The sequence below is a fragment of the Peromyscus leucopus genome, chromosome 18 (assembly GCF_004664715.2).
Source record: "Peromyscus leucopus breed LL Stock chromosome 18, UCI_PerLeu_2.1, whole genome shotgun sequence".
Lineage (NCBI taxonomy): Eukaryota > Metazoa > Chordata > Mammalia > Rodentia > Cricetidae > Peromyscus > Peromyscus leucopus.
Window position 1 is genome coordinate 511,021 of NC_051078.1, and position 14,129 is coordinate 525,149.

General features: G+C 35.5%; 1 protein-coding gene across 1 annotated transcript; it reads left to right on the plus strand.

Annotated features, from left to right (window-relative positions):
* The first annotated feature begins 11,490 nt into the window (after nt 1-11,490).
* LOC114683531 (olfactory receptor 6C6-like) lies at nt 11,491-12,447 on the plus strand. The gene has a single exon (XM_028857857.1). The coding sequence runs from the start codon at nt 11,491-11,493 to the stop codon at nt 12,445-12,447; it is 957 nt and encodes a 318-aa protein (XP_028713690.1).
* The last annotated feature ends 1,682 nt before the right edge of the window (nt 12,448-14,129 follow it).

The following is a 14,129-nucleotide window of genomic DNA, read 5'->3' on the forward strand; positions in this document are numbered from 1 at the left end:
GTGGTTGTACAAGTTTGCACTCCCAGTATCAATGGATGAGAGTTCCCCCTTTTAACATCCTCACCAGCATGAACTATTATTTACTTCATTGAACTTAGCTATTTTGACTGGTCTAAAATGAAATATCAGAGTAGTTTTGATTTGCAGTTCCCTGATGACTAAGGATGTTGAAGAATTCTCTAGGTGCTTCTCAGTCATGTGAGTTCTCTCTTTTGAGATCTGTTTACATTTGTATCTCATTTTAAATTAGAGTGTTTGTTTTCTTGATTTCCACTTTTTTAGTTCTTATCCATTTTAGATATTAGCTATTAGCCATGTAGTTAATAAAAATATTTTGCCATTCTGTAGCTTCCCATTTAATCTAAATGATGGCATCCTTTGCCATGGGGAAGCTTTTCAGTTTCATGCAGTCCTATTTATTAATGTTTTGTTCTTAGTGTCTGTATTGTCCCTTTGATCCTCTTCACTTGTCTTATTGTTCTAGCTGAGTACTACTTAAAGGACTATAGTGAATAGGAATGGAAAGATAGACAACCTATTATTGTTCCTAATTTTATTAATAATGCTTTGAGTTTCTCTCCATTTAAGTTGATATTGGCTATGGGATTATTGTAAACTGGTTTTTTTTATATTGAGTTATGTCCTTTGTATCCCTAGTCTCTCTAGGAATTTTATCATGAAGAGGTGTTGTATTTTGTTAAAGACCTTTTCTGCTTCTAATGAAGTGATAATGTCGTATTTGTTTTTCAATTTGTTTATTTGGTGGAGTATGTTAATAAATTTGCTTATGTTGAAATATTCCTGCATCTCTGGGGTGAAGCCTCTTTTTGGTATGTTCTTGGATTAGGTTTGCAAGTACTTTATTGAGGATTTTCTATCTATGTTCATAAGGGAAATTGGTCTGTAATTCTCTTCTTTGTTGAGTCTTTATTTGGCATCAGGATGACTGTGACCTCATAAAATGAATTGGGCAATCTGTCTTCCACTATTTTGTGGAATGATTTATGGAGTATTGACATTCATTCATAATTAATGTTTGGTAAAATTTTTGCACTAAAATCTTCAGGTCCTGGCCTTTTTGGTTAATAGACTTTTGATGACTATTTCTATTTCCCTAGATCATATTTTCAAATCCAATCTCTTAATCTGTTTCTTTTTAGTGGGAAACTGAGACCATTGATGATTAGAAATATCAGTGAGCAGCACTTGTTGGTTTCTGTTATTTTGTTGTGGTGTGTTTGTTTTACTTCCCTCACTTTTGACTTGCTGCCCTGCATTGTTTATCCCTGTGTTTTATTTGGTGTGGATAACCTCTTACGATTGATTGTTTCCTTCCAGTGCTGTCTGTATTGCTGGATTTGTTGATAAATATTGCTTAAATTTGGCTTTATTGTGAATTGTCTTTCTCCATCTATTGTGCCTGAATGTTTTACAGGGTATAGTAGTGTGGGCTTGCATCTGTGGTCTCTTAGAGTTTGTAGAGCATCTCTCCAGGCCCTCTGGCTTTTAGAGTCTCCATTGAGAGATCAGGTGTTACTCTATTAGATCTGCTTATATGTTATTAGTAATTTTCCTTGGGAACTCTTAGTATTCCTTCTTTGTTCTGTACATTTAATGTTTTGATCATGTGCCCTGGGGAATTGCTTTCTGGTACAGTCTGTTTCTTATATTTTGATAGACAACTCTGGTTGGTTGGGGAAATTTTCTTTCATTATTTTGTTGAAAATATTTTCTATGCCTTTGACCTGAGTTTTTCTCCTTCCTCTATTCCTATTATTCATAGATTTAGACCTCTTATGGTGTCCCAGATTTTCTGGATGTTTTGTGCCTGGAATTTTTTTTTTTTTTTTTTTTTTTTTTTTTTTTTAGTTTCAACATTTTCTTTCACCAAGTTATCCATTTCTTCTATTTTGTTTCCAATGGCTGAGATTTCGTCTTCTATCTCTTCTAGCTTGTTGGTGTGACTTGTCTCTGATGCTCTCGTTGGATTTTCTAAATTTTTCATTTCCAGAATTTAATAAGTTTGTGTCTTCTCTATTGATTCTATTTTCACTTTCATGTCTGAGCTGTTTACATAAGTTCATTCCACTGTTTGTTTTTGTTTTCACAGTCTTCATTGAGGGGTTATTTAAATTCTTTTTAAGAACCTTGAACATATCCCTATGGCCATTTTTAAATCCTTTTCTTGTGCTTCAGTTTTACTTCATCTCTCAGGGTCTGCCATGGAGGGTTGCTGTGGTCGTGTGAAGATATATTTTCCTGCCAGTAATGTTTTTACAATAGTGTCTATGCATCTGGGTTTGGGATGATTGTAAATTTAGATACTTTTATCTGGTATTGTCTTTATGGGATGGGTTTCCCTTCCTTCGTTTCTGTTGCATTTTCTATTTCTTGGTAAATTATGGTGGTTGAGTGTTGCCAAGCTACATCAAAGAGTAAAATTCACTAAAGATCATCTAATCAGGGAAAAAGAAGATGTATCAGAGTCTGTTGGAGCATCTGGCCAGTGCCCTGTGTTTTGTCCAGTACATAAACAAGAACAGTTGAAACTGTTCTGTGAAACATGTGATAGACTGACATGTAGAGACTGTCAGCTATTGGAGCACAAAGAACGTAGGTATCAGTTTTTGGAAGAAGCTTTTCAAAAACCAGAAAGGTGCAATTGAAAATCTGTTGGCTAAGCTTCTTGAAAAGAAGAATTACGTTCATTTTGCAGCTACACAAGTGCAAAATAGGATTAAAGAAGTGAATGAAACTTACAAACGAGTAGAACAGGGAATTAATGTAGCTATTTTCACCTTTATCAATGAAATTAATAAGAAAGGAAAATCTCTCTTACAGCAGCTAGAGAATGTTACAAAAGAAAGACAAATGAAGCAGCTACTGCAGCGGCAGAATGATATCACAGGCCTTTCCCGGCAGGTGAAGCATGTCATGAAGTTTACAAATTGGGCCATTGCAAGTGGCAGCAGCGCAGCGCTGCTGTATAGCAAGCGGCTGATTACTTTTCAGTTACGTCATATTTTGAAAGCATGTTGTGATTCTGTTCCTGCTGCCAATGGAGCAATCCATTTCCATTGTGATCCCACCTTCTGGGCTAAAAATGTAGTGAATTTAGGTAATCTAGTAATAGAGAGTAAGCCAGCTACTGGTTATACTCCTAATGTTGTAGTTGGGCAAGTTCCTCCAGGTACAAACCACATTAGTAAAACCCCTGGACAGATTAATTTGCACAGCTTCGACTCCAGCACATGCAGCAACAAGTGTATGCACAAAACCATCAACAGTTACAACAGATGAGAATGCAGCAACCTCCAGCTTCTGTAACAACAACAAAGCAGCAGCAGCAAAAAAAGGGGAAATGTGGTGATATTGTGTTTTCCAAAATATTGTGCACCCTAATAAACTTATCTGGGGTCAAAGAACAGAACAGCCACTAGATACAGAGGCTAGAAAATGGTGACACATCTTTAATCCTAACTTTCCAGAGGCAGAAATCCCTCTGGATCTCTGTGAGTTCAAGGCCACATTGGAAACAGCCAGGCATGGTGACACACACCTTTAATCCCAAGAAGTGAGCCTTTAATCCCAGGAAAAGATGGCAGATAGCAGAAAGGTATACAAGGCATGAAGACCAGGAACTAAAAGCATTTGGCTGGTTAAACTTTCAGGCTTTGGAGCAGCACAGCTGAGATTCATTCCGGATGAGGACTGAGAGGCTTCCAGTCTGAGGAAACAGAAACAGCTGAGGAATTGGCGAGGTGAGGAAGCTGTGGCTTGTTCTGATTCTCTGATCTTCCATCATTCACCCCAATACCTGGCTCCAGGTTTGTTTTTATTAATAAGAACTTTTAAGATTCCTGTTACACACTACTGTTCTTCAAAAACAGGCAAAAAGCACATAGCAATAAAATGACTCCTGATGGTATTCTGTTATACTCATCGATGAGTGCCTTATTTAGCTATCATCAGAGTGGCTTCCTGCTGCAGCAGATGGTAACAAATACAGAGACTCACAGCCAGACATTATGCAGAAAGTGAGAGATCTTGGAATACTCAGATGTAAATGGGATGTCTCCATCAAACCTCCCCACTCAGGGGTCAGGGAAACTTGAAGAAGAAGATGCAGAAAGAGTGTAAGGTGTACCAAGAAAACAATGACCACTCAGTCAACATGACTGATGCACATATGAACTCACAGAGACTGGGGCAGCATGTACAGGGCCTACAGGGTTCTCTACCAGTTAGGATATTAAAGTTGAAAAAAAAGAAGTGAACCCAGAAGCAATCTCCAGTTGGTAATCACTTGGAAATTACTACTTAATTTTCTCCAAGGGAGTCTCAATGAGGAAATAAACTCCTCTTAATAGCAGGTTGCATGCCCAGTAGTACATGGCCACCAGAAAAAGAACTGAAGGCATCTTAGAAGTTTCCTTGTCTCACAACGGCCTGTCAGGGCATGTTCTTTCAATTTCAATTTATTTTTTATTTTTGTTTGTTTTTCTTTTCTCTTTTTATCTGATAGGTCCTTTGTGTATATACATTGTCTTCTGAATTAATGTTTAAATGAGGTTCCTGAGTATGGTAACAAGTGGGTCTCTGCATCATACGTTTCTTGTGGTTTCTTTTTCCCTTGGAGTCTTCTCCTTCTGTTGGATTTATTTTCTTCTTATGTGCTAAATTTTATCTTATTTATAATTTTATTTTATTATCCACTGTAATGCTGTTTGTTTTCTAATGAGAAACATAATAGAGGAAGGGTCACTATGGATGGAAAGGGAGTTTGGGAAGAACTTGGAGGAGTAAAGGCAGGGAAACCATAATCAGAATATAGTAGGTCAGAAAAAAGTCTATTTTCAATAAAAGAAAAAGGAAACACACTCATGAAATGAATAAATAAATACTTGAAAAAGAAGGACATGAAGCTGGTTTGAGGATATGATGGAGGATCCAAGAAGTTGTGGAGGAATGAGGGATGCATATGATCAAGATACATTGTATACATATATGAAATTTATAAAGAATGAACTAAAATGAAAATGAAAAATAGTGTACTTATTCCCTCCGGGTCACTTATGTGTATGTAAATAATTTTTTTACTCCAAAAGTTTAGACATTATAAAATATAATTTCCTAGTATAGTCTTATGAACCTTTGGTTATATGAACTCTGAAATTAGTTTTTATCTTTGACTTGTGAATTTTTATCTGAACTTTCTCCTCTTTGAGATAAATTACATATGATTTTGCTCATTATAATTTCTTGTCAAGCAAGCAACTTTAAATGTTTGAGTAAATATTTCATGTACTCTAAATGATATAGGGACAAATAACCATTGTTTGCAATTCAGAAGCAATTTTTTTTTTACAAGCTTGGTTGCAAGCATACTTCTTTCCTGTAATTGAACTTTTTGAGATTTCAGCACCTTTGGAAAGATATTTTATAAGTATTGTAAGGAAAAGCTGAAAAGAAGACCTGAAATTGTCAGGGATGGTATCATGTCCACAGCAAACACAGCAGGCTAAAGGAGCATGAATAGCCAAACCAATGGGGGAAAAACCTAAAATTCTATAAGTGGGGTCTAGGACAAATGGAATTCTACAAATGAAACATTTGAAAATTATAGGACTAAAAATGGATTTTAAATTAAAACTATTAAGAGAAACAGTAAGCAATTTTAAAAAGAGATAAATTGTACTTATTTTACTTGTTTTATAATTGACTGTAGGTTGAGAAACTCAAGTGTGTGGAGGAACTAAACAGGATTAATAGAAAATGTGGGGATGGAGAACTGATGGCTCAGTAATTAAGAGTGCTGGCTACTCTTCCAGAGGTCTTGAGTTCAATTCCCTGCACCATTATGGTGGCTCACAAGCATCTATAACTATAGTCCTGTAAGATCTGATGCCCTATTCTTGTGTGTAGACATAACACTACATCTTTTAAACAAAAAAGAGAGAAAGAAAAAAATACAAGCGAATTTCATCAATAGTTAAATATAAGGCAAATACTTCTAACTACTCACATTCAATTAGGAAGACAAAGATAGTTTTGACTACATAAAATGAATATTTTTTTTTATTATGAAAATTTTTTCATTCATTTTACACACCAATCAAAGATCCCCCTCTTAACTCCTCTTGCTCCCCCCCAAACTTCCCCTCCCAACCCACCCCACACTCCCACCCACAAGAAGGCAAGGCTTCCCATGAGGAGGAACATTCAGTAGAGGCAAGTCCAAGCCCTTCCCCCTACCTCAAGGCTGCAACAGGTGTCCCATCATAGGTAGTGGGTTCCACAAAGCCAGCTTATGCACCAGATGGATTCTGATTCTACCGCCAGGGGGCCTCCCAAGCAGATCAAGCTACACAGCTGTCTCACCACACAAAGGGCCTAATCCAGTCCCATGTAGGCTCCACAGCCATTGATCCAACTTTCATGATTTCCCTCTGGTTTGGTCATCCCTGCATGTTTCCTCATCATGTTCCTGATACACTTGCTCATAGAATCACTCTTCTCTCTCTTTAACTGGACTTCTGGAGCTCTGTCTAGTGACTGGCTGTGGATCTCTGCATCTGCTTGCATTAGTCATCTGAGAAAAGTTCTGTGATGAAAGTCTCACCAACATAACTGACTAAACATGAGCTGAGCAAGGACAACAATAACAGATATGCTATTGTGGACTGGGGAATGCCCAAGAAGCTTCAACCCTAGATAAAGAACTATGGGCAACCAAATATGCCAAAAAAAAGGAGGAATAGTCTTCCCCAGGAAAGCACACACAATTATTTATACACTTCAAGGTCAGCCTTGAAAACATGCATGTAAGTAACATTATACAGACTGAGCAGGTTGTACTTATAAACATATTGTATATGCCCATAATAATATGCATGTAACAACAATCAATTAAAAAAGAGGCCATGAATTTTAAAAGATCAAGAACAGATTTATAAAAGGATTTACACAGAGGAAAAGGAAGGGGGCAATTATGTAACTATATTATAATATCAAAAATTAAACTTTAAAAGATAAAATGATTCTCAATTATCACTGCAATACATACATTTTTTTAAATGACAAAAGCCCATTCTGCTTATTGTGATGTTGAGAAATATGAATATTGCATTGTTCTTGTGAACTGAACAAATCCATGTAGAAAACAAATTTGAGGTAGTGAACAAATATAGTAGTGTTTATTTTGAATGAGCAATCCCAGCTTAAGGAACTTATTCTAAAGGTCTAAACTTATAAAATTCAACATTATGAAAATTACAGTTATAAAAACAAGTTCCAATAATTTTATTCATTGCCATAATTATTAAGTTAAGGGAAAGCCATTGTAATTGTCTTATAGAAGTGATTAAATGAACTATAATACATATTCACAAAGAAGGACAGTGGTTGATATATTGTGCACCTCAATAAACTTATCTGGGGGTCAGAGAACAGAACAGCCATAATGTTAAATAGGGGTTAGGCAGTGTTAACACACGCCTTTAATCCTAGCATTCCAGAGGCAGAGATCCATCTGGATCTCTGTGAGTTCAAAGCCACACTGGAAACAACCAGGCATGATGTCCCACACCTTTAATCCCAGGAAGTGATGGCAGAAAGCAGAGGACCAGGAACTAGAGCTGGTTAAACTTTTAGGCTTTTGAGCAGCAGTTCAGCTGAGATCCCTTCAGACACAAGAGGCTTCCAGTCTGAGGAAACAGGATCAGCTGAGGAATTGGCAAGGTGAGGTGGGTTGTGGCTTGTTCTGCTTCTCTGATCTTCCAGCATTCACCCCAATACCTGGCTCTAGGTTTGTTTTTTATTAATAAGACCTTCTAAGATTCGTGCAACAAAGGACTACATGGTACAGCTGTAACTAAATTTGAAATGACTCCTAAAACTGTTGTGTGTTTGACAGGATACAGTGTTATGCAAATAAACCAAGAGGACACCATATGTTTATAGGGTAACACATTTCTCTTAAGATCAATGTGTCTAAAACAGACTTATCTTTTTCCATCTTATATTTTCATCTTTTGTATCATATTGAAATAAACTCAAAATTATGTAACAATGATTTTAAAACATGGGTTCATGATAAACTTTCAAGTATTGTTGTAATCTATTAGCAATACTCTGGAAGCAATATTAAGTGTAGTAAAAGAAGTGTGGGAAGTATATACACATGCATACACATACATAGGTCTGTTTTTATAAAAAGTACTTCTGTATCATACAGTTTGGCAGTCCCTCAGGAAATCATGCTCTTAGATCTCAATTACCCTGAGGACTCTTCATTCTTGTGAGATTTTCCTGTAGGACACTAGAAAATAAATTAATCATAGTCTCGTAAGACAGTAAATTTTTATATAGTACTGTAGGTCACATTCAGTTAGGCTTATAACATCTCACAGGTGAACTGCATTGAACTGTAGAACAGAGAGCAATGTGTTTTATTTCCATATCAAAACTGGTTAAATTGATTAAAAATAGTAAATTTAAAAGAACATTTGTTCAGTCGTGTATTTTGAGGTAGAATGAGGTACTAGGGAAGGAGAGGGACGGATCATCAATGCTCTCAGCACACAAGGGTGATGGGTTGGGTCATGTGCAGAAAGCTTGCTCAAATCTGCACATGCAACTTACTAACAAAGCTGCAGAACAGTCAAAGGGTTAGTGCTTTTACCATTCACATTTGACTTGTAGATAGTGGTGAAATATTAGTAATCAATACAATCATTATCTAAAATTAAAGTCTTTGATTTTAAATATTCTGTGACATTTCATCTAATGAACATAATTGCATTCCTTAGCTTGTGTTATTCTATTCTGTAGGTTATTTCTTCACCATAAGAATACATGGTAATGTGATTGTTGAGACAGGACAAATTCCTGTTTGGTGGGATGGAATTCCATTACATGATTGTGCATTTGATTCAGTGTTGTCATTAATATGACCTGTGTAAACAGGAACATTTTATTCTCCATCCAACAGTTTTATGACTTAAAAAATATGACAAATGAGGGGAAATCCATGTATTATTTCTAAAGAAAACATGTTGGAACTATGACTGTTTTTTGATTTGCTCAGGTCTACCTATCTAGAATATTGACTAAAGACCCCTGCCACTGTCCATTGGAAAGTATTTCATTTTCCAATTTGATTTAGTTCTTTGTATTTTTATGTGTTCAGCATTTAAGAATTAATTTATGCATTAAAGGTTGAAAGATTAGAAATATTTTTGTTAATATCTTCAAAATTGATTTGACTATTTTATTGTAATAGCAAAAGCAACCAAGAAAGAAGTTTTCCTTGAATGTTTTACTAAATCTCTGGGGGTTTTTTTGCACAAATTTAATGAACATTTAACAACTATGTTTGAAAGTAACTACACTGCAGTAACGTTTTATATAAAGACAGAAGGGAAAGAGTTCCTAAAACAAGAATCAGCCCTGAAAACTAGATCTTATTAGAAGAAACAGTTGTAACTTAGGTTTTAATAAGAAGATTTAAAAGTTCATTCAAAAACTTTTATGTAACTGAATTTTCAAAGCTATGACTTCTGAAAATAGTCACTCTTACTTTGATCTTCTGGTATAAACACAAACTTGAATATGTTTTTATATTTAAATTCTTTGTCACATCTGCAGAATCATTAAAATACTGATTTTTACATACATAATTATTATTGATTGATAATTGATAGTTGACCTGATATTTCAATATTATTATTTTGATAAGGATATCCAAATATCTAGAATTCATCTCATTAGCAGTCCCTCCAACAACTGTGAGCATGAAATTTCTGATGTAATCTCTCTTTTCTTGAGATTCTCTTTTTCTGACTAAAAAATAAATTTACATTTATAACTTAAGAAATTTGCAAAGAGGTAGGCATTCATAATAGAATCATTTAAAATATATTATATAATGTTTCCTCATTTTAGTATTATCTACACATTTACAAATGTAGGTTTGATCTTTTAATATTTCCTATTACTATTTCTTATATTATTTATTGCTCAGCTTCCTTGTATTTTTATCTTTCTTTACATTTCATTGATCATAACACAAAGGCAGTTTTATATTTCTCTGCTTCCACTATATTTATTTTGGCTCTTTGTTAAATTGTATAGGTTTTTAAGTTTTATTAATAAGGAGATCAACTATCTCTAGTGCCTGTATCATCATTAAAATAATTACTAATGAAATGTACTGTGAAGTAAGTGGCACCTCAGGGACATGCCGTCAAAGAAAAGCGTTAGAAATATTCACAAAGATACAATATTTTTAGGATATAATATTAAAATCATTCTCTGTGTGTTTCTATTAACTATCTGAAACACTATATCATAAACCACAAAAGAAATTATGAGTTGGAACAAGAGCACTGTAGCCCAATAATTGCTTAGAATTGCTCAGCATGTGCAAGGCCCTGGATTTAGAACCACAAGACAAAAAGCAATTAACTAGTATATTGAGCATTCTGATTATTGACTTAGTCTAGGTGTGGTTTGTATTTGTACTTTTAAATATCAAATTTAGATTGCTCCTACTGAGTTATTTGCCTCTATTTCATAATTTTAAAAGTTCAAGTTTTATGGGTTTTTTAATTAGCCAAAAAAAATGAAAGAACTTGAACTATTCTTCTGGGATAAAAAATCTTTTTAGAATGCTTAAAATAAAGCTATATCCATCCAAAGATATAAATCATGTGTTGTCCAAACACATGCAACTCTAAGGCAGGAGATGGCTGCAATACTTATCTGAAACATCACTTTTCTAACTCTCACACACACTAATTATCACTCTTATTTTTCAGATAGACTTCTTTTTCCCATTCAGACTTGATGTAAGCCAGAAGACTGTAATGGGAAGCCATTCAGGAGAGACAATGCTTATTGTGGGTTTAGCTGATGACACAGCCTTGAGACTTGTGCTAGACACTGCTTCAGCCTAATCACCATCACGCTTAGCATAGAAGGTGCTTATTTTACATTAATATATGAAGTATCTCTTCTATAATAATGCCTTCTTAGGAATTTCCTATTCTAACACATATATTTCTAAAATGGTAGTGACTGTGGCCAATGCAAATTAAATAATTTCTGTAGAATATTAAATCAATTAACAGTGAGTTGGCGATTAATGTGAGATATTAACAAAGTTAAATTTTTAATATGGATTTAGAATAAAAATTTGAACAGAGAGCAACAGGTGAATACAATTGAAGCATACAAGCATTTGAAATGACCCGTAAAAGGGCAAGTAGGCTATACATGACTCCTCAAAAAAAATCTTAGAGCTCTGACAATCATAGAAATGTGGTAGAGCACATGTTCAAAGAGTGACATAATATTGATTTCTGAAAATATCTGTGCATTTATTAACTATATGGATACATAATTTTAATGGATGAAAAGGAAGAAGTATTTTTCCTGGATGTGATATTAGTTTTGTATTTTCTGTAGATTTGCTAAGAAACAAGAGAAATGAAGAATCAAACTGTGGAGATAGTGTTCATTTTGCTTGGACTGACAGATGACCCTCAGCTACAAATTCTGATTTTCCTGTTTCTGTTTTTCAATTACATCTTGAGCCTGATGGGGAACTTAGTGATCATCCTTCTCACCCTGCTGGATCCACACCTCAAGACTCCAATGTATTTCTTCCTCCGGAATTTTTCCTTCTTAGAAATTGCATTCACCACAGTTTGCATCCCCAGGTTCCTGACGAGCATTCTCTCAGGAGAGAAAACAATTTTGTACAATGCTTGTGCAGCTCAATTATTCTTCTTTTTTTTGCTAGGGACCACAGAGTTCTACCTCCTGGCTGCCATGTCCTATGATCGCTATGTTGCCATCTGCAGACCACTGCACTACCCCATCATCATGAACAGCAAAGTGTGTCACCTGCTGGTCATCAGCTCCTGGGTGACAGGGTTCTTAGTCATCTTCCCCCCTTTGCTCTTGGGACTCAAGCTGGATTTCTGTGCTTCCAAAACTGTTGATCACTTCGTATGTGACAGTGCTGTCCTTCAGCTGTCTTGCACAGACACACGTTTAATAGAATTGATGAATTTTGCCTTGGCTGTGATGACACTGGTCATCACCTTGATCTTAGTGATCCTCTCCTACACACTCATCATCAAAACCATCCTCAAGTTCCCTTCAGCTCAACAACGGAGAAAGGCCTTTTCCACATGCTCCTCACACATGGTTGTTGTCTCCATTACTTATGGGAGTTGTATCTTCATGTACATGAAAACATCAGCCAAGGAAAGGGTGACTTTAAATAAAGGTGTAGCTGTCCTTAACACTTCTGTGGCCCCTTTGCTAAACCCTTTCATTTACACCCTCAGGAACCAGCAGGTGAAAGAAGCTTTCAAACAGGTTTTTCTTAGATTTTGTTCTTTTAAAAACCATGAGACAAGATTTAGACATAAATAATACCTTGTTGAAACATGAACTACTCTCAAATGTATTAGCTGTGATCTAAGCCAACTCACTCTTGAGTGTTTTAATCACTTGTTTGCTAATCCTGTCTGAGTGCTTCTGTGTTTTTCTTTTAGCACAGCTTCCTAACTGAGAGGGATGAAAGTGCTTTCTCAAAATCAGAATATTAAATTATATGTTTATAGAGGAATTCTCATAAACTTTCATCAACAATGTTTATTCAACTGAAACTTGCTAGATATTACAAGTAAAGCTTTTTTGCATGGATTACTCTCACTCTAAGAGACACATATAGAATGATGGCTACAATGTAACATTTGGAATTATCACTGCAGATAGAAAATTTGGTAATTTGAGCCAGGTCATGGTGGCACATGCCTTTAATCTCAGTGCTCGGCAGGCAGAGCCAGGCAGATCTCTGTGAGTTCTAGGCCAGCCTGGGCTAGAGAGTGAGTTCCAGGAAAGGCGCAAAGCTACACATACAAACCCTGTGTGGAAATAAAAACAACAACAACAAGAAAAAAGAAAATTTAGTAATTGAAAGATAAACTAAAGGAGAAAACATCACTTCCAGCAAACCCTAAAAGAATAAGGAAAATATAGAGCCTATGATCAATGTCATAATATATCTCAAAGATTTGGAAATCTGTTGTAAAAATTTTCCTGAAAATGTATGTTGAGAGTATGTTATTCTGTTAGCTTAATATGACGATATTTTGCTTAAAATAATTAAACTCTGATTTTTTTTTACTAATTATTTTATTGGTTTGTGACTTGTAGATGTTGAGGGTGATGGTAACCCAAAAAAGTCATTTTATGTATTCTTCATCATTACCTTAGTTTGAAGATATTTCTATGTATTAAACTAAAATCAGGAGATAAAATGTCTTTATCAATTCAGATTGTGTCAATTTTCACAAATTTAATTATGGATTTTAATACAGTAATATAAAATAATTTTAAACACTAGTACTAGACTAGTGTGTACCCATGAGCACCTAGAGGACACCACAACAAATCTTTCCCTCTGCTTATTCTAGTCATGCTGTGCCACTACCCATCTCCATCTGGGGTCTTTGGTGATTCCTCATTAGTCTCACCTTTCTGGACTCTCATAGGAAAAGAACAGCACACTTGGCAGTGTATGTCTGCCCTTAGCTGTCTCCAGTTTACATGCTTCAGTTTCCCATGCTTCTCCATGAATCTGCTCTGATCTTCTGTAGTAGTGTGGCCACTGTGCTCTTGTGGTAGACAACTTTCCTTCCTTTGTCTCAACAGTTTGCCAATATCATTCCCTGAGCAACCAACTCACAAGAATGAATCATTTACTTCAACTGGAGTAAGAGTATGAACAACCTTCAGGCTCTGAAAGACTCTGTTTTTCTAGTATGCCTTTATAGAAAAATAAAAAGAACACCTGCCAACTGAGAAACAATTCATAATAAAAAACAGCTCCAATATATCTTAGGGGTTCCATTCTCAGGGAGGAGAAGCTTATGAAATTTTCTCTGGTGAATAAGATTGAAAATTTTCAATAGGGCACATTCCACATTCTTTTGCTCCTTTTAGAACACACTGCAGCTGGAAATTAGGACTCAGTTTGTTTACATTTTTTGCAATGAGTTCCAATATAAGCCCTCCAACCAGGTAGGTTGCCACCTGCAGACCTTTCTCTC